The sequence below is a fragment of the Epinephelus fuscoguttatus genome, linkage group LG11 (assembly GCF_011397635.1).
Source record: "Epinephelus fuscoguttatus linkage group LG11, E.fuscoguttatus.final_Chr_v1".
Classification (NCBI taxonomy): domain Eukaryota; kingdom Metazoa; phylum Chordata; class Actinopteri; order Perciformes; family Serranidae; genus Epinephelus; species Epinephelus fuscoguttatus.
In genome coordinates, this window is record NC_064762.1 from 32,293,572 (window position 1) to 32,314,373 (window position 20,802).

General features: G+C 40.1%; 1 protein-coding gene across 6 annotated transcripts in view; it reads left to right on the top strand.

Annotated features, from left to right (window-relative positions):
* myo6a (myosin VIa) overlaps positions 1-20,802 on the top strand; it is a 185,631-nt gene that overhangs the window by 69,184 nt on the left and 95,645 nt on the right. For all 6 annotated transcript variants that reach the window (XM_049590924.1, XM_049590925.1, XM_049590926.1 and 3 more), the window contains exon 12: positions 301-445. In XM_049590924.1, coding sequence (XP_049446881.1) covers positions 301-445 — 145 coding nt within the window. The remainder of the gene's footprint in view (positions 1-300; positions 446-20,802) is intronic.

Here is a 20,802-nt window from a genome sequence, read left to right on the forward strand (position 1 = left end):
CCCTCCTCAATTTCAAAATAAAAGTCTTATCTGTTGAAAGGAGATGCAGGCAACAACAGTAACAGTATGGCTTTAGTGTTAGGGTTTTTTTCTTTACGTTATTTTTTACTATGTATATATTTAATTGAATTCCTTATTGTCAATTGTTTTATCATTGTGAGGGGTTTGGATAGTAAACCACACATGCCATTATAGAGCTTGTCAGCCTATTGGTGCGCATTATGTATAAATATGGGTGTGGTTTCCATTTTTCAAACATTCTGACCTGACGAAGATGTTCACCCTCCTTTTCTCTTCCAGGTGGCTGTGCCATCAAGAACCAGTCAAGTCAGACGCTGGAGTACTGTGCCGAGCTGCTGGGCCTGGAGGAGGAAGACCTGAGAGTCAGCCTCACGTCCAGGGTCATGCTCACAACAGCAGGGGGCGCCAAAGGAACAGTCATCAAGTAAGAGGCCTTTTTACACACACACACACACACACACACACACACACACACACACACACACACACACACAAATGCTGAAACATCGAGCACATTCACTACAGATTTTACAAAGAAGGTCACATGGCGTCTAATGGCTAATTTGGTGTGTTGTAAGTTTATCGCACTTTGTTTAAAAAAAAAAAAAGTTATGTTTTTATTTGTGATCTAGGTATTTATTGTGTTCATGTGTTGGTAGTATGATGTTTCCCAGTCATCTGGGATCATATTGGAAATAAGACTTGGACTTTGTTGGCTTTATTGTAGACATTGGGACTCAGTGTCTTCCTTCTCATAATGTCAAATAAACCAAATTGAACTAAAACTATATATGAGCACACACTTGCAGCACCCACCATGACACACTAATAGTGCTGAAAGAATACGATGATTCATGAATTAGTTGATGAAACAAAGATTTAAAAAGCATTTATAATAACTGATTAAAACACCAACCTTCATAAACCAAGCCCCTTTGGATTTTCCAGCATAAAATAAGATAAAACAAGAAACTTTGTGACTTTTTTGAGCTGTATAATGTTTTGAGGAAGATTGTGTGATGTGATTGAAAGCTGTAAGACAGCTGCTAAGTGGAACTTGTGCTGAGATTGTCTTTACAACTAAAACTATTCAAAGATTTAGGAATTGTTATAAAAAATTAAACAAGAACTCTGCAATTTTATGGCACCGCCCCTCAGAGGAGCCCTGACTCGCCCCTTTGGGAACCACTGCATACAGAGTCATGCCCTCTAACAGCATACAAATATTTGACATGTTGACTTATCAGCACTTGAAAGCTTACCAGCTCTGATCCACAGGGATGCATATACAGAGGGCATGAGTAAGCACACACACACACACACACACACACACACACACATACAGTACATGCATACACACATACACACACAGGCAGAGCAGATGGTTGATGTATTGCTTGTCTAGTTATCACTGTCCGGAGAGACGAGCAGTCACTTACTCACTTCAGCTGACATCAGAATATACAGTAAAGTGAAAGGAGGCTCAGAGGAGCTGGTTAGCAGCGTGAGAACAGCTGGCTGACTCTCCTTCTCCTCTTATTGTCCAGAAAGACTGTTGCTGATAAACACCGGAGCAAATATGCATGTTTTTGCCAGCAGTTATTATGAATAAAGTGGTGAGCCATCTGGACTTTCAGTGAAGCGCCCGGATGCTGTGAAATTGGTTTGATTTGAAAAGTTCATAGAGGTGACTTAATATTAGTGGAAGGTTGTTTATATTTAGAATGTACACTGTAGGCTTGGGCGATATGTATTCTTTCCTACTTTCATACCTTTCCCGACATCCTGACACCAGTGTATACGGTATTAGGGATGTCAATGGTTAACCATTATTAGTTAACCACCACAAATGTTTTTGACTGGTTATGCATGTCAGTCAGTGTACCTACTTTGCTTTAGACCCTAATACTTCTACTGGTAGCTTCCTTCATAGATAATAGTGACCACAGAAATAAGTTTTTGATTTGGAGGTTCCAAAACCTGTGAATGGACATAAATACTTGTATTAATATTTGTGTCTTTGTTTTGAAATGCAAGACACTATGTGTTGACATGCTTTGAGTCTGGTATGGCTGAAGCCGGCTAAACATATGGTAGGATCTTGGTTGGATAGATGAGAAACTAAGCATTGGAGGTAAGTGCTACAGCTCAGACGGCTTTGTGTGAGTTTTGTTCATTTAGCTAGGTTTCCTCTTTATGGATAATTTGGTCAGCACCTTTGTTTTAGTGGAACATTTGTGTGGACTATTTTGGCTTAACACCAGTTTTGTGTTTGGTTTACAGATTTTTTTAAGGCAGATTATTGTGATTTTTGATTTATCTAACAGCAGGCCATTTTGTGGGTACATTTGTGATTAGCTTTAATTGTGAGCTCAATATTTTGATGTGATCAGTACTTTTCTTGCATGTCTCAGCAATACTGAATCAAATGTCCAATGCAGACATAGAAGAGCGTGTGCACTTTCAATGACTGGCAGAATTGAACATGTTTTTTAAAAGGTGTTTTAATCATGTTCACAGAGAAGGATACTTGAACTCTGAGAAGGATACTGATACTGAAAAAAATATACTACCAAATAACAAAATGGACCCTAAAATATAAAGTCTCTCACCTGTCAACAGTGCTTCAGTACGACTTTGTACCATAAATCCAATGGAAAAGAAAATAATAAGCACTTCTTTGGATATAATCTCCCTTTATTCCTTAACTTCACCACTAACCTTAAAATATCCTTGTGATCTTGGCAGTGTTCTGTAGTCACACAAAGTCTACTACAAGTAGACACAAATACCAACACATTTTGTGTCACATTTTGATATTTTCTCTGCCTCAGTACCTCTAAAAGAGAAAGGGGATTCCTGTTTACAGGCTCTCTCACTGAAGGTGACCTCTATGGTTCGCTGCAACTTAAAAGGGATCACAAATTATGCTGATAGAATACATCCTCTAATATTATTAATGGATCCTATTTAGAACAGTGCGGTGAAATGAAAGAGCTTAGCCAGGCAAGAGGAGGTGTGGGCCTGTAAACATGGCAGTGTTAAGTTTGTTCATTTTGTATCAACTCTGTTTTAAGATATAGATATGTTTTAGTTGAACTGTTTTGTGGACACTTCCTCTGTCCAGGAGGGATTTAAATCAAGGACATAGCCTGGTGTTTCTGTCACTAGGCTTCAGAGCTTCTGTATGTACATTAAAATTCTCTCCTGTTACTGATGGTGCCACATGCCAAACTGTGAGAAGCCTAATTTACATGTACTGTGTTAAATTAAATGTGACAACTGGCATGTTGGAGCACATATGGCGCTCTCCTCCTGCTGCAACAAAACACTCAGCACACACCCTGAAGTTCACAGTTTTGTACTCAGTGTCCTCAACCTCACATCATGCTTCGTTCTTACTTTTTTCAATGAAGGCTCCAAGGTCCTTTGGTTAACCTTCATTTATTAGTTAATATAAGATTGTTAGCAGATTTCAGGATGCAGCAGTTTTTCTGTTCAGTCTTCACCACCTATAGGCAAGAAAAGTAGCAGCAACTTAACACAATTAAGGTCCGCAGATGTGTGTGCCATCTAGAAGCAGGGGAAGTAAAGGTGTCAGCTTTGAAGTGAGTCCAACAATCAAGTAGACTTTAAGCAGAGATCTTAAGCTCTCCGTCATCTTTCCTCATACAGCTGCACTGTACACCTGCACATCACTTTTTGTGCAAACAACTGAAAATGACACCCTGAACGTCTCTGAGGAGAGACCGACGAAAAGAGTGTGCTGTTATCCTCATGTGTATGATTATGTGTGTCTCACCTGCCTCTATGACCACAATAGCCATAAACACATTGGTCTTTAGATGTGGGACTTTTTCTGTGTCTTAGATTAAAGATGGATTGTGGAATTTGTGTCTTCCCTCCCTGGTATTGAGAGTAATTTCATACATACTGTCAAGGTGTGGTATATTGCATGTCTGCAGGTGAGCTTGTTGCATCTCTCCTGTCCCCAAGAGGGCTCCCTTCAACTTTTTTATGCCACCGTCCATCTATTCATCTGTGCCTTTGTCTGTCTCATTCTTGTGAATATGATATCTCAAGAACACCTTGAAATTTCTTCAGATTTGGCACAAATGTCCACTTGGACTCAACAATGAACTGATTAGATTTTGGGTGTTCAAAGGTCACTATGACCTCGTGTCCGTCTCATGAAGGAAATATCTTAATAAGGCTTTGATGGAATGTCCACAAATTTAGGTTCAACAATGAACTGATTCGAACTTGGTGTCAAACATCAAAGGTCACATTGACCTCATAAAACGTGTTTTTGGCAATAACTCAAGAATTCATTCTCAAATTATGACAAAATTTCGTACAATTGTGAAAAATGATGAAGTGATGACATTTCACATCCAAAAGGTCAAAGCTCAACTTCACTACGACATCGTAATGTTCTGCAAAACACTTTTCTGGCCATTATTCAGTGGCATTACAAGGAACAGAAGGGGAGATAGTTGGTCAGATACTGAATTGGTGACACTGCTTGTGGGTACCCACCTTGAAACTTTGCTGATTGTACAGATCTCCATTGCTGACAGGGGAAGATGTGTGAGAGGCATCCATATTTTAGAATTTGTAGCTTCTTTGCAGCAACATCCATATTTGCAGCATTGTCTACTGTCATGACTACATCAGAGTCTTGACAGACATGGATGAAAACTGTAATTGCAACTTGACTGGTTCACAGAGGCATACAAGCGTGAGGCGATAACTCTAGTTTTGACTTTAATTCTTCCTCTGAATGCCGGGATTCTATTTTGTCTGGAGCATCCACTCTAGGATTTTCCACCACAGCTTCTACCATAATCCTAGCTGCTTTGTCGCAGAAATGCTACCAATGACACCCGACACAAAAACTTCAGGATAATGACAAAATACAGAGAGCTTTCCCTGGCAGCGATAGGCTTAATAAAAATTATGTGAAGTTGTTTGGCAAAGGCTTGAATGTAAGACATTAATTAATACGTACAAGTCCCACACTCTAGTTTTAAAGTGTAGTCAGACTTGAGAGAGATGTCTAAATTCTGTTGCACAAAGTTGTCTAGTTATTGACCTTTTTAAGTATGGCAAATTTGCTATGAATTTTGGGTAAATTAAAACTTTTTTCCAAACTTAAAAACATCATCAAACAACTCAGCTTTGTTGACTCAAGCAAAGTGAAACCTTATTCAGAAAGAATGCAACAGTTACAATGACATTTTCACTGCAAAAATTCAGCGTAACAACTCAATAAAAAAATCCAGTTGCATGAAATGTCAATGATTAACTCTTAAATTAAGAATTTCAACCACTTTTGGTGAATGTCTCTAAGTGAAGGATCCAGAATAAAAAGTTAAAGTTACAAGCCATGATTTTTGTAAAGGGATTAACTTTTGACCAGGTGGTGTGAGTCGGTGACCGAAATGAAGTCAAGTGCAAGAAATGAAGCGTCTACAACCAGACAGGCAGCTCGGACCATTCACAGCTTTTACCAGTCTCCTCCGGCTTAACAAGATAAATGTGAACCTGTGAAGCGTTACTGAGGGGGAGGAGTTGGGCTGAGCATTATACCATTTTTCACGGCTCAGTGCTCCATGCCGAGACAGAGCCTCAGGTATTAAAAGGTACCTCGGGCTCAGAGCTGCAGTGAACAGATACCTAAACAAATCTCCCATCAGACCATGCTTCTCTTTCATGAAGGGTTCAATGCAGCTAATAACTTAATCCTCAGAGTGATGAAGATGATGAGACGGGAGGGCAGAGACACAATCACATACCACCGGGCGATCAGTGATGAGAATATAATACTCACTCCAGGAGGTATACCAAGCGACCTTTTAGCAGAAGTTAGTGTGACACATCTGAGGAGTTTAGTTGAGGACATCGCTGAGTGAGAGAGAATACAAAATGTATCCACAGTAAGAATGGAAACGGTCAAAAATGAGGCTAATATAATTATATGTAATCATTAAATAGTAACTATTGGTAGCAACACTTAATTTGTTGTAAAACAGGTCTGTTTTTACAGTTAAAATCCCAGGGATATAGAATAGATACAAAGCATGAGAATAAAGTAATAAATCCAAAAAATTAATTATGACATTTGATATTTCTGTGACATTGCTGTACTGGCGTGGTGCACTGCACCCTCACTGGTGAGTGTGGTTACAGGTGCGACAGAGCAAACATCATCAGTGATGCTGGGTGTAGTCAGAGGTGACACAGGCTTGAAACTTTGAACCAGGGACCTCTCACGATCCAGTGACACGTGATGACGAGCGTCAAGGGAGCAGAATAGCTCTAAATGGAGGGGGTAACATTTGCTTGTGGGAGAAAGCATCAATTTAAAGGGGAACTCTGCTCATTTTCAAAATTCATACATTATATTCCAATGTTCAAATTCAGACCACAAATATTAGTAAAGATAGATAAGTCTCTCCCAGAGCTAGAGTGCTAAATCTCAAATTTGTGATGTCATAGGGTATAAAGTCCAGAGCTGCTTCACAGACAATGGATGATGAAGGATATTCCAGATGAAACTGAGAATACCCATAGGAATGTTCTGAGTATTTTGCTACATTTTCAGTTTCACAACTGGGAGCACTACAATAGAATAAAGCCCATTTGGGTATAAAAGAGAAAACAAACAATCTGTGGGTCCACAAAATCAGGCAAGTTTGAGACTTACTTCTTTGGTTTCTGGGTTTGAGAGTGTAGCTCATGTTCACAAAAACTGACTGAAATTTCCTAGGCCATAGAAAATAACATACTGGAATTCTTAATTTAGGTAGTGTTCCCCTTCAAACAAAGCATACATCTGTCATAGCGATCAAGGTTTATTGTGTCATTAATCGTTGATGAAATATCAATGCCACAGAAAAAAAGGCTGCTCTGCTGTATATTAATCTTTTGGTATTCCCTTGTCAGTTGTAGTAGCATCATGTACTGTATCTACTATTAAGGGCTATGGGCAAGATCACATATGCACAAAACTAGCATTGGTGAACATTCACCTTCCTTTCATGTCCATTCTATGCGAGCAAATGGGTGAATAAAACAAGCTGTCAGGGCAAAGCAAATTTGTGTCTCTGCATGGCATAGAGTTTAACTTTGATGAAGTTTTAAGGCAAAGTCGCAGACTTAATGAATAGCACAGAAATATGCGCAGAGGAGGCATTTATTCTTGACATGTTTAATCAGCTGATATTGTATGCTATTAGCCATGAAAAGTACAAACAGCCCCAAATGAGAGATGGAGGTTGACATGAAGCAAAGGGCCACAGGCTAGAATGGAACCCGTGGCTGCTGCAGCAAGGACACTGCCTTTGTATATGGAATGCCCGCTCTCCGTGCTAAGCTACTGAGCACTGAGACACATTTTAAATGGTGTGCTGACTCCACGGGCTTGGCACACCTCAGTTGTACGTCTGTGTGGTAATGGTGCGGACCAAGGGAAAGTCTGCTGTTCAATCTGGTGTTAAAGTATTTTAGTGAGGAAAACAGGCAGCAACTTTATCAGAGGGTGAACAATGAAGTGCAAAAACACATGATGTCATACAGTGTTTGAGATGTCATAAAATAAACTTGCAGAATATTTATATATTCTAAAGAAAAATTGCAGAATATTTAAGATTTGCCCTTACTCTCATCTACCTTTTAAACCAGTTAAAAATCATTTATAGAGGCGAAGCAGTCAGTGGTTAATCATTTTAAAAGTGTAGCACGTCTTGCTGCCAGTGTAAGTTCATCAGCACTACAGTAAACACTGGGACAACAGTCCACTTACTAACGACGTTCTTTTTATCATGACTGCTCAGACATGCTTTAACACAAATACATGACCCTTAACCATGTACCTCAAGCTGCTCAGCTTCTCCGGCGCACAAATTGCAGTTGCTCCAAAACTTCCAAGACAGTTCAGCAGACAGTACTCTCCATCACACAGGAAATGTAAGCCGGCGTGGCTATCTGTCTCTGGTGTGAGGGAGTCATCTGACATCCAGCACCCCACTGCATTTAAACGGGAGAGTCAGATTAGACAATGAGCACCAGCTGTGCTAATCAACTCACCTGGCACTGCTCTCATGAGTCATCCTGACACCTCTCTCTCCCACAGCTGAATGCCAACAGTGCTCACCTTCACAAAAGGGTCAACAGAAAATCAGTTGCCAACTATTTTTGCAGTATTCCATAAAAAAAAAACACACACACAAAAAAGTTTAAGTTTGCCAAAATGTGAAAATGTTTTTATGCCTCCTTGTCGGTGACAGCCATAGCTGGAGGCATCATGTTTTTGAGATGTCCATCCCTAAGTCCTGATCAGGATATCTCGGAAACACCTTGAAGGAATTATTTGGCACAAACTTCCACTTGGACTTAGGGATGAAATTATTAGATTTTGGTGGTCAAGTGTCAGAGGTCATTATGCAAAACACCTTTTTGGCCATAACTCACGAAATTTTATTGTAATTGTGACAAAATTTCACACAAATGTATGTCTAATAAGATGTAATTATGAAGTGATGACATTTTATATCCAAAAGGTCAAAGGTCAGCTTCACTGCAACATGATTTTCTGCAAAAAAAAAAACTGGACATCATTTAATATCATAACAAAGAAGCAGAAGGCATTAACACATTAAAATTTTTCCCACATAAAGTCAGCGACAAACAGTCATTTTTAGAAATATAATGACCGAGACTGACAGAGTGACAGACAGACAGAGTGACAGCCGCTCAAGCCAAGTCCCTGTCTGCATTTAGCCTGAACCCAGTTGCTCCAAAGCCTGCGATTGTTCTGCTGGCAGCTCGGCCGCAGCACACACCATCTGAATGCCAAGCCACTCGCCTCGATTTCAAACCCTCCCACGCTAATGTTTATTTCTCCTCTTTCATCTGAGGAGAGAGGAGCCGGGGCAGATGAATTAAAAGCTGCTTCTTGTCTTTGTCCGTCTCTGTGAGTGTCAGTTGACGTCGGCCTGCCTGTCAGTTACACTCTCTATAAACGGACATGTGTCTGACAGATCCCGGCGACACTTTATCCTTCTGCTTACTGCATTTATTCCCTTTTCTTCTCCCAGATTAAATGTTCTACATCTGTACATCAGCATCACAATCATTTCGTAATTTTGTGGAAAACAAACAAAAGCATCACTGGGAGGACTGTCTGCCTGCAGCAGCTTTTCACTTGTGATAAAAGCCAAAATAAATTGTGAGTGCAGTTTATCACTTCTGGATGTTGGATGACTGATAGATGAACCTTCTGTGTGTTAGTGCCAACACACACACACACACACAAAGAAAACATTGGTAAAGTGCCTTCTTAAATCCTCCACACTGCATTTTATATCAAGATCCAGCAGGTTGGATGTGGAAGAAAATCTGCAGAAGTACTTTTCAGTACCGGAGAGGTCGCTGTTCTTCCAGAGCAAACAGAGCTAAAGCTCGCAGACTTTCTGCTGGTGGCAGATGGTGGAAGGAATGAAAAGCTGATGGGAAAAAATCACTTCCAACATGTTTACTCTCCCCATTAAAGCCAAAAAGAAAAACCTTTTGACTGAGAAAGCAAAAGATCGTCTTTGCACAAGGAGGCAGGCAGGCAGACTTTCTGGTGATGGCAGATGGTTGAAGGGATGAAGGGAAAAAAATGGTTTCCAACGCGTTCATCCCCTTCAGGGAGGAGGAGGACTGATGGGAAGCTGCACAATAAGACCATGAGTTTTATGGGAAATGAAGTCTTCATTCTCAGACGCAACAGTTGTGTAATGGTGTTATTACTTGATGTATATTGATCGAAGCTATTAAATGGATCACTTTTCCAACTGCTGATGGAAAGAACATGTCATAAAATGAATATAAACGTATGTCTGTTGCAACAACTTTCTGAATAAGTTCAAAATTGAATATACTGTACATTTATACAACCTTAGCTGAAACAGCATAAAGGAGCATGACTGAGCAACTGCATGAGTAAAGTTTGTGTGAAAAAGTTGTGGGATAGATTTAGATAATTTGGTTCACTCAGTTGGCTGTAGCAAGAGTTAATGAGGTTAATGAGGTAATAAAGGGTGAACTAGAGTGCCATCAATCATCTGCGGGTGTCTTTGAAATAATGTCTGCCTCAAACAGGTCATCCTCTTTAAACCACAGATTGGTCAGTGAAGATTCCCTCACTGCCCTTAATTATACTTAACTTTAAGCCTTAATAAAATGTAGATGGGTAAAATCCATCCTCCGCACCTTTGTCATGAAGGGGGAAAGCAGCTATAGAGACCAAAACCATTTTTTTGTACCATGCTGTAAACATGTTTTTTCTGCTGTGAAGCTGGGCATTTTAACATGGGGGCCTATGGGATTTGACTCTTGGAGCCAACCTCAAGTGGCCATTCAAGGAACTGCAGGATTAAGCACTTGGGGGCTGGATTAATTTTTCAGCCCTGGAGGTTGTTGCTTGGTTTGATGTCATGATTGACAGCTGCGCGTGTCAGTCAGTGCACTCATGATGAATCGCCAAAAGGGACTGGGATGGATGGGTATATGGGCGATAACTCGATACCATGGCTCCACTTCTGGATCTCTACTGCGCAGACGCTGGCTTCAAATGACCTCACCAGCGTAACATTGCAGCCCCTATATCCAGGATATTGTAGCTTAATTTTTGGGGAAGAAGTGAAGATGTGTTGTCCATCTTTCTTCGCAGTCTATGCTTGTAATTTTGGCCTGTACGATACATGATGTGAAAGTGGTATCAGCACTCTTTGCTGTTGTGATCACCGGTCAGAACACGTAGATAGGACTGTGGTGTTTTTTTCGTTGGTGTTTCTGTCGGCGGCTCTCTGCCCTGTCTTTCACCTCCTACTGTGTGGTGGCTATTCCAAAATTCATAATTTCCTGAGTGAGTTTCTCCCACATAAGAGCCACAAAACACATGTACTTAGTGCAGCAGTTGTTAAAACTTTCCCGAACTGGATTGTGCTGAGTTACAGCGAGGAGCAAGAGTTGACACAGTTGAATCCATACAGTCTTATCTTGTTTATATGAACATTTTCACAGGTTATTGCTTTGATTTGGTAAAAGAGGATAAAATGAGACCAGTAGGTGAACTGAAGAGAGGCGGCGGGTTGGATTCCCGCCAGCTGGCTGCATCACCTAAGCTCGTTATTTATTTGTCTGGGTTATGTAAGCAGGAGTGCAGACGGCTCTGTGTGTGGGGCTGAGAGAGGGTGAGAGACAGGCGGAGGAGGGGGCTGGGGGCATAAAGAGAGAGAGCGTGGGAGGAAGATTGGATTTAGAGAGGGAGAGAATTAAAATCGGATATTGGTCTTTTTGTGTCCTTTATTTGTGGATAATTTTCTGCTCAATGTATTTTGGGTAACAGAAATCTAATTATGTGCCATAAAGCGAATTGAAACAGAAAGTAACCTGATTTCTCCAAGTAAACTGGTTTCTTTGCGGGCACGTAAACACACCCATTGAGGGAGAATAAAGGTGAGGAAGAGGAGAGATTGAAGAAGATAAGAGTTGATTTAGAGAGAAAAAGAGTGTAACAGAGGGAGAGATGTTAAAATTGGATGAAGAGATGCAAAGGAAGAGAGCAGAACACTGATCTCCTGTTTTATCAAAATGTGTTTAATTTGACTCTATTCCCTGAAGATTTTTTGACATCCAATAAAAACTAACTTTATATTGAAGTGTTTCACAGCGTTTATCATTGAATTTAATTATTCCACAAGTAATCAGTGAGTATATACTTAACATTTTTACCAAAAATAACCTTTTCGCTTCCTAATAATACTTAATTTTCACAACATAAGACATTGTGCAACTGCAAAGACAGTACTTAGTTTACTCATAACATTTAGCACAAATGTACAGATCAGTATTTGCACAGAATCAATATTTGATCATTGAAGTGAAAATCACTACTATCCCCTTTTTTTCTCCATCAAAATTAGCATGTGTATGCATATATGTTTTTTTAAACTCAGAAACACCAACTAAAAATAGGTGAGTGCAATAGGTGTGTGCACGGCTCTGTGTGGTATGTCACGGACAGGCCAGAAAACAGGTTAGTAAACAGTAAAGCAGCATGAGTTGCTTGTTGAGTTGTTTTTAAATGGTCTATATTGTACTTATTTCATGTCTCTTTCAAACTCAGTGCTGACAAAATTTTTAACAATGTTGAAACCCTGTTTGGGTGTAGATGGAAGTGGTGGCCTGTCATTGCATCTTTCCTGTTAAAGAGCTAAAATCCATCACTGCCTGATAATACCTGTGACTGCTGCAGAGTCGTTTGTCCCGGGTGTGAATGCTGATTCTAACCTTTCCCATAACGCACAAAAACCCAATGTTAATGGATGTTTGTGTATTTTATGTGCAGTGGGAAAGGGACTTTAATGAGAATATCTGTCTTTTAACCTGGCCTTAGACAGTAGAGAGAGTGGAGATGATGAAGGAAGTAATAGTAAATCAGTAACACAAATTCAAGTTTTCACACAGATCAAACCCCCTCAGTTTTTCCAACTGTTCTTATTCCCAGGTCATCAAATACTAATGCTTTGTCATGCCCCTTGGCGGTTAATACCGACGCACAGGGCTGTCTTTAGCAGGCGCACAGCGTGAAACCTGTTGACTGATGTAACATAAGTTATGTACTTACAAGTAATTCATTGCTTAGTTGTGATCACATGGAGCACTAAATGAAAGTCCTGTGTTTGTTTGACCCACCCGTTCATCCAGAGCAACTACGCAGATTTTGGTGTAATTGCAGAGTAAGTCCTTTTGTGAAGCAAAAAAAAAAAAAAAACCTTAATAGATCCTGGATGGTATTACTTCTTGTACTTCCTTTGTTTTAAACATTTTAAATTAGTTGACACACACTGGTTGGATAACAAAAGGACACTGTGTCATGGCACTGTCACAAACAGTAGAAATCTGCTCAGTATCTCCTGTTCGTATTGGACAATTCTGCAGCATGCAAATTTCTTCCAGTGCTAACGTTAAGTGCCAATTGAGGAAGGAAGTAGTGTATCCATTTTTTAGCAAAGTGGAAATTATGGGTGTGGAGATCTGGCTGGCTATAGCTCATGACCAGACTTTGTGTCCTGTCACAATCTAACACTTAATGTTAGAATTTCACCATTCGATAGATTTGTTATAACCTTATTTTATACAGTCTATGGTTATAACAAGGTTCACCCACTGCTGGTCTGCCACACTCACACGCAGTCTCACACATATAAATGTGCACTCATTATTCAGAAGCTCTCTAAATGACTGGAAGTGCCTCATTCCTTATTCAAGCAGTCATGTCAGGTCATCATGACGAAGGCTAAAAGAATATATTTGCAAGATAACACACTTCAGACTAATTCAAACAAATATCTCACTAAATGTGTAATGAAGTTGTTGAAACTCTTAAACCTGAGTCGCCTAATTACAAGTCAACAAACTGAGCCACTGGCGCTGTCAGGAACCTGATGAACCTGATGCTTTTAAGGTTGAATGAAACTCAGTTAATCTGATTTATCTGAGAAGAAGTCAGAGAGGACACTTCACTCTAGTTAACAAGATCATTTATTTTCCTTCTGTGGCAGCCAAACACATAAAAGGTTACACAGTTTGTATTCAGCCAGTTACTAACAGAGTACTTAGGTCATGGCAGCAACATTGAAGAAAAATTTGATGGTGGCTAACAGCCAACACTAGTGGAGAATCTGCGGGGAGACACATTACAATTGTTGGTCTCATTATAAATGATTTTGGTGTCACAAGTCACAACTGATCTGGCTGACTCAACTCAGTCTAGACTGGTATCTCAACTACTTAAATGATACGTCTGGTACGAGCTATGTGCACCAATTGATGTGCATTAAAGCCGCAGTTGGTAACTTTTCTAAAAAGACATTTTTGTCATATTTGCTTAAACTGTCACTATATCATGACAGTGATACGTGAGACAGATAATCTGAAAAAAAAAAGATGTTCTTCCTCCTCCTCCTAGTACTTATGATAGCATTTGCAAGAAACCCCTGCGGCTGAACACAAAAACAACCAGTCAGAGCCAAGGAGTCTCTCACTCAGCTGTCAGTCATGTCAATCATGGCTCGTGGACTGCAGTCAAACTGTCAAACTGGGCAGCACTGGTCAAATAGGAATCAAGATTCTGTTACTGCATTGCCTATTTTCTCACCTCAAATGTATTCAGAAACAAATTTTAGTGTACTGTTAAAGGACAACTTTGGTATTTTTCAACCTGGGCTCTATTTCCCCATGTGTATGTGTGCGTATGATGGGTACCACGTGTTCTAAAATTGGTTCAGTATTGAGCTGCGAAACGAGCTAAAACGGTAATGGGGGCAAATGTGTCCCGTATAAAAGTGCTTTTTTTCACCACTGACCGGTTCAGATCGCCAGTGCTATCTCTGTAAATAGCGTATGGTAGCGGCCCTGGGGCAGTGGTGACTGTGAATGAGTGGAGTCAGCTGTCAGTCAGTGTTGGAGCAGAAAGGCGGAAGTTGTCCCCGCTCAGTATTGTAAATGAGTATGTGTGTGTGAAGTGTGTGTTTTTTCGCCACTGACCGGTTCAGATTGCCAGTGCTATCTCTGTAAATAGCATGCTAACTTAGCCTTTCCCTTACCTCTGGGCTGTGTGATGTCATGAGCTTTGCTCCACTGTGTCTGTAGCTCTCTCTACTCGTGCGACAGCCGTTTTCTTGAGGAAGAGGTGTTTCGGGATTGGATGTCTTCTCTTCTTCGGCTGGCAGTAGTCATCTTGGGAGAAGTGAGCACTGCAGACCTGATGGTCTGTAAGGCGCAGTGTCTGGAGAGGAGTGTTAGCATCCATTTGTAGCACAACTAGCCACAGCTTCAGCATCTCGCCGTCCGACAAAGGCAGCCTATGAAAGCTGTACGGGGTGTTGCGCGACATCCTGTTCTTGCGTTCGGGAAAAAGGCCTGTTTATTTGAGCACTCCAAAAACTCCGGTAACACTCCAGAGGGTAGCACGTAAAAGACTCCGTCCTCTGACTCTTCTAGCGTAACACACACTTCACACACACATACTCATTTACAATACCAAGCGGGGACAACTTCCGCCTTTCTGCTCCAACACTGACTGACAGCTGACTCCACTCATTCACAGTCACCACTGCCCCAGGGCCGCTACCATATGCTATTTACAGAGATAGCACTGGTGATCTGAACCGGTCAGTGGCGAAAAAAAGCACTTTTATACGGGACTCATTTGCCCCTATTACCGTTTTAGCTCAATACTGAACCAATTTTAGAATGAGTGGTACCCATGAATCATACGCACACATACACATGGGGAAATAGAGCCCAGGTTGAAAAATACCGAAGTTGTCCTTTAAGCAGTGAAATGAGCGTAGGCTGGTGAGCGATGCTTTGTTTTGGCTGGACTGTTTTCAACATGGTGGTCAGGTCATAAACTTTCTCAGTTTACAGCTAAACAGTACACTAAAATATGTTTCTGAAAACAATAGAGGCAAGAAATGCGGTAACACAGTCTTGATTGATATTTGACCAGTGCTGCCTAGCTGCCTAGTTTAGCAGTTTGACTGCAGTTCACATGATTGACAGCTACTTTAGAGACTCTTCAGCTCTGACCTGTAGTTTCTGCTCAGCTGTGGTGGATTTCTTGCAAATACCATTACAAGCACTATGAGGTGACGGAGAAATATTTTTTATTTATTTATTTATTTATTTATTTATTTATTTATTTATTTATTTTTTATACAGATTATCCAGCTCTAATACCATGGTCCGAGTGAATACTCTGATTGGCTGCAGTTTCCATTGAAAGGTGATAATGGAAACCTGCTGAGAGGTTCCGGTGACACTGTCTGTTCACTATTTAAATGAATGCTCTGGCTACATAATGGTATGAGCTTGTAACCATAGCAACAGGGACGCAGTCAAAGCCTTCGTTTTACAACACTGAGTGCAGTGCTTCAGTGCCACATGCTCTAAACTCAACAGGATGGAGACTATAACACACAGGCTGCAAGAAGTACACCGACCCTCTGAACTTATTGATCCTGTGTATCACATCAGCGATCATCTCAAATCGCATTTGCTGTTCAACTTACTACTCAAGGCTGCGGCTGACAGTAATGTATTGTTTGTTGGTGAAAATCTTGGTATTGATTTGGGGACAGTGACATGGCTGGAAAGCTAGCTTGTCTTGTTGTCAAATATTCTGTCAAATTATATTTACTGTTTGTCAAGTGCATGCAGTGTTATTGACTTTGAATCTTGCTGGCATAATGTTGGCTTTCTGGCCAATAGCTGAGCCAAAGGGTTCGAAGAACCTTATGGAGTGGTAATGATTGTTCCAGGTATTAGGTAAACTCTCAGGTTTTACCAAAAGAACCAAGCTATGACTTATGAAAAACATTGAATTTTGATTGCAAAATGCATGACAATATAAATAAATGGTCTGCAGTTGTTTTTCTTTGGCAAATGATAATGGCATAAGAGTCATATGTCTAGTCTTTAGTCTTTTACAGTAATTTATGGGCTTATTTGGTAAGAGAGAGAATAAAAAGTGCAGAAAAGGGGAATAGAGTTAATAAAAACTGAGAGAAAGATGGCTTGAGATGGCAGGAGGAAGATCAAAAAGGGAGTGAAAAGGAGAAAGTGAGGATGGACCAAACATCAGATAAACAGATGGGAAAAGAGTGAGGGGAGAGAGATTAACAGGCAGGGTTGAGCAGGGAACATGTAACGTGAGTGTAATTTAAACAGAGCGGGGGGCGGGGGGGAAGAATGAGTGGGAGGGCAAAGAGAAAATGGGAGATGCCAATCACGGCGACCCCGGCGGGTAAGGTCAGCAGTTAACAGCTTGTGAGAGTTGAGGTGGGATTACTCCGTCAACCCGGCAGCCAGACGTGCCATTAAACAAACCTGCAGTTACTTCTGTTGGCTCACCACATCTATCTCCCTCCCCAGTACTTCTCAAACTTTATTTAATTCAGATGTTTGGATCTTTTTCTGCCTCAAAACTCTTTCTTGTACCATTTCTCAATGTCAGTCACTCGCCCAAGCCTGGAGGTCCACCCCTGACCCCACAATGAGGTTGCAAGATAAATGTGAGGGATTGGAGGATAATCAACAGTATAGAAAGTAAAAATAAATAAAGAAAATCATGTTTTCTGCTACACAAAATTGTGTTTATTTACCACCTCAGATCTTTAGAATAAAATGGATGACAAGGGGGAAAAAAACAGTCTTTGGTTGAAGGGGTCACAGTTTTACCACATTCTTTCTTCAGCGTCAGTGAAGAGGAGCAACATGTTGGAAGTGAGTTTTTTCTATTGGCCTTTCAGTTCATCTGTGATTGAAACTCTGATAGCTTCATCTAGTCTTGCCAAGTTATGTCTGTTTGTTTTGTACTTTAAACCTGAACCAGAGGCACATAATGTTCAAATACAGTTTTGCTCTAATATGTGTCATGTTAGACCAGTATAAGAATCAGGTTTAATGTACACTAGGTTCCGGGACTTTTCCTCAGTACTTTGGTGCACAACAATATAACAAGAAAAACTTTAAATAAAAAGCAAAACTAACTCCACTTAGCTTGCTAACAGTGTGGATACTTCCAAGAAAAACAAGACTTGGTTCTTTAAAAAATAAAAAAAAGAATTTTGACCACTGTAAAACTTGAATGAAATCACAAACAAAAAGAAATCAGAATCAAGCTGACACACATTAAATCCATGTTAGACGTCAACTTTCACTGTCAAAAAATGCTGGCGGCTAATCAATTCACCGCAAAAAAACAACAACAAAATAACTACTTTTGATGTCAAACAGAAATTACTAGACAAATGATTATTTATGTTTGTGAAGTCATCCATCATCATGTGAGCTGAACAGTCTTGTATTACGTGACTGTTTGTATTGACATTTAAACTGAGTGATCACAGGTAAGGTCACAGGTGACAGAAAGTTTCTTTTTAATATAACTGCCACTCAGCCCTGGCCAGGCCTACACCTTTAAAATGCGATGTTTTCCCCCCATTTCAGAAAAACTCACTGAGTCATTCTCAGATTTTCTCCACAGGAGAGTGTTTTCAATAAATTCAATTTATTAGTGTCACAAATGCCAGCTTATACACAATTTGCTTGATGTATTCTATCAGATTTCAACCAGTAGATGAGCTGTAAATTTCCATTAATGAGTTGTGGCTTTAGTGCTGTGCGATGCAGCACAGCAGAACAGAATCAGAATAATATATAACAGACCTCTTCATCTCTCAGTTATATTTCAGAGTATTCCTCTGATGGCTGAAAAGTCCATTTTAAAATCCATTTTTTCTCATGTGGTGTGTTTGAGTACGGAGCCAGAGAGCAGCTGCGGACCAGCAGGCATCTTCAGAGAGCACAATTTCTACACAAGGCGACAGCAGTAATTACACTGAGAGAGAGAGAAACATTCACGGTGCAGAGGCTCATAGGGAATACATATTAGGCTACTTGTACGATTAGTGTTCTGACATTATGCTGCCCTGGCATTTAGACCTCTTGGTTTTTAAATGAGAGAGCCTCACCGCAGTATTAAAACCTCTGGCGGCAGCGCTTCAGCTCAGAGAACCCTGCGGCATGAATTAAACATGGCAGGTAGTGGAGAGAAGGCAGGGGTGAAGGTGAGGAGCTGTGGGGAGTGTTGATGGGTGATAAGTCAGGTTGTAAGGTCTGCTCCGTGGTCGTAACTTTGTCTAGCTGCTCAAACATTTTTCAATTTTCCTGACATTCACAGAGCACATTTGTGTGATGCTTACATTTTAACATGCCCTTTGACCACAAGTACATTCAATTAAAGTGACTACATTTATAAAGTATGTCTTGAAAAAAGAGTTTTGAAGGAATAACTCAACTTGAAGTTTCAGTAACTAACTTTTAGAAAAAACACTCTTTTGTCATATTTGCTGAAACTGTCTCCACACCCTGATGGTAGTTCAGTGAAACAGATAATCTATGACAAAAAATCATTTTCCTCTGGCTCCTCCTAGTGCTGCTATAAATCCAATGTATTATTGTAATTATTAATTGCTTCGTCAACTTAGCCTGAAACACGGGTTCTCTCTGGGCGCTCTGGCTTCCTCCCACAGTCCAAAGACATGCAGATTGGGGACTAGGTTAATTGATAACTCTAAATTGTCTGTAGGTGTGAATGTGAGTGTGAATGGTTGTTTGTCTCCATGTGTCAGCCCTGCGATAGACTGGCGACCTGTCCAGGGTGCACCCTGCCTCTCGCCCGATGTCAGCTGGGATAGGCTCCAGCCCCCCGCGACCCTCAAGAGGATGAAGCGGTTAGAAGATGAATGAATGAATGAATTAACTTAGCGTGAAACACACTTCATTCAAACTCAAAAGCAAAATTAAACTCACCAAAACTGTTTCAGTTAGACTAATAAGTCAACTTCTTAATTGGACCTAAGTACACCAATCACTCTGGAATGGTCGAAATAAACACTTAATTCACAGAGGTTAGATGTGAAAATATGCTGTTTTCCCCCGTGGTCTCTCTCTCCGTTGTTGTGGCTGTTAGCAGTCCTTTAATGTTATCCCCACCCTCCACCAGAGACTGACCTCTGGTGGTGGATGCTATGTACTACATATAAGGAATTCAATAGAGCAGCAGACTTGCTGCAAACTTTGTGCACACACTGGGCAGTCACCCCTCCCCTGCGCATACTCTCACTAGGGCAAGCTAAATATCTGAAATTGGTTGTTTTCATTCAGGTGCAGTAGATTCCTACAAATGTCATCAGGAGCACAAGAAGGAACTAAAGGAATTTGATGTTTTCACAGATTATCTGTCTCATGTACTACTGTCAGTATGGTATAATAGTGGCAGTTTCAGCAAATAAAACCAAAAGTTATTTTTATAAAAGTTACCCACTGAACCTTTAAGGTACAGTAACTTACATTCTTCAGAGCTTTCAGTTGTGTTGTCACGGCCTTCATAAGCAGATGGAGTGTTGACATGCAGTTAAAAGCTACAGAAAGGGCTCAGAGGAAACTTTGAGTTTTTTTTTTTTTTTTAAATCAAACTATTATTTCCAAGGTCAAGAATAAACTTTCACACGTTGTAAAATGTGTGTAAAATGCATAGACAGCAGTGATAAAAGAACTTGAAGGAGCATCTTGCAGATTGAATATCTTAGATAATTTATACCTAATGTTTCGTGGAAATGATCATTTTTAAAAGTTAATGTCTGGTTTAATGCCTTTTACGAGGCATTTTGAGCAATGTCCTTAAAAAAGCAGCACCTAGTTTAGAACAGGGCCAGTATGATAGAGTTCAGGAGGGACAGCCAGGATTGTGTGAGGATGATGAGTTAATAAAAGAAAATTTAAAAAGAAATGGATGCCCCAAAGTTATATAGAAGATTAAAAGTACAGGTCCAACAGAGCAGACCATAGGGAACAAAAAGTGAAGGCCACGCATAAGACATGAATATTTAATTTGTCTCAAAAACATAGGTGACAAATTTTAATATATGATTTCTTTCTTTATTCATTCATTTCATTTATCTATGATTTTATTTATTTATTTATTATTTTATTTTTTGAATGTATTTATTTTGTCCACCTGGTTTATCAGCTTGTTCAAATGTGTATGCAAAGACAAATAAGATGTTATTAAAAAGAACATGGGACACAAATGTAAGAACAACCAAAAAAAAAATAGCAAGAAAAGACTGAGAGTGCGATGATTTCCTGTTTATTTAT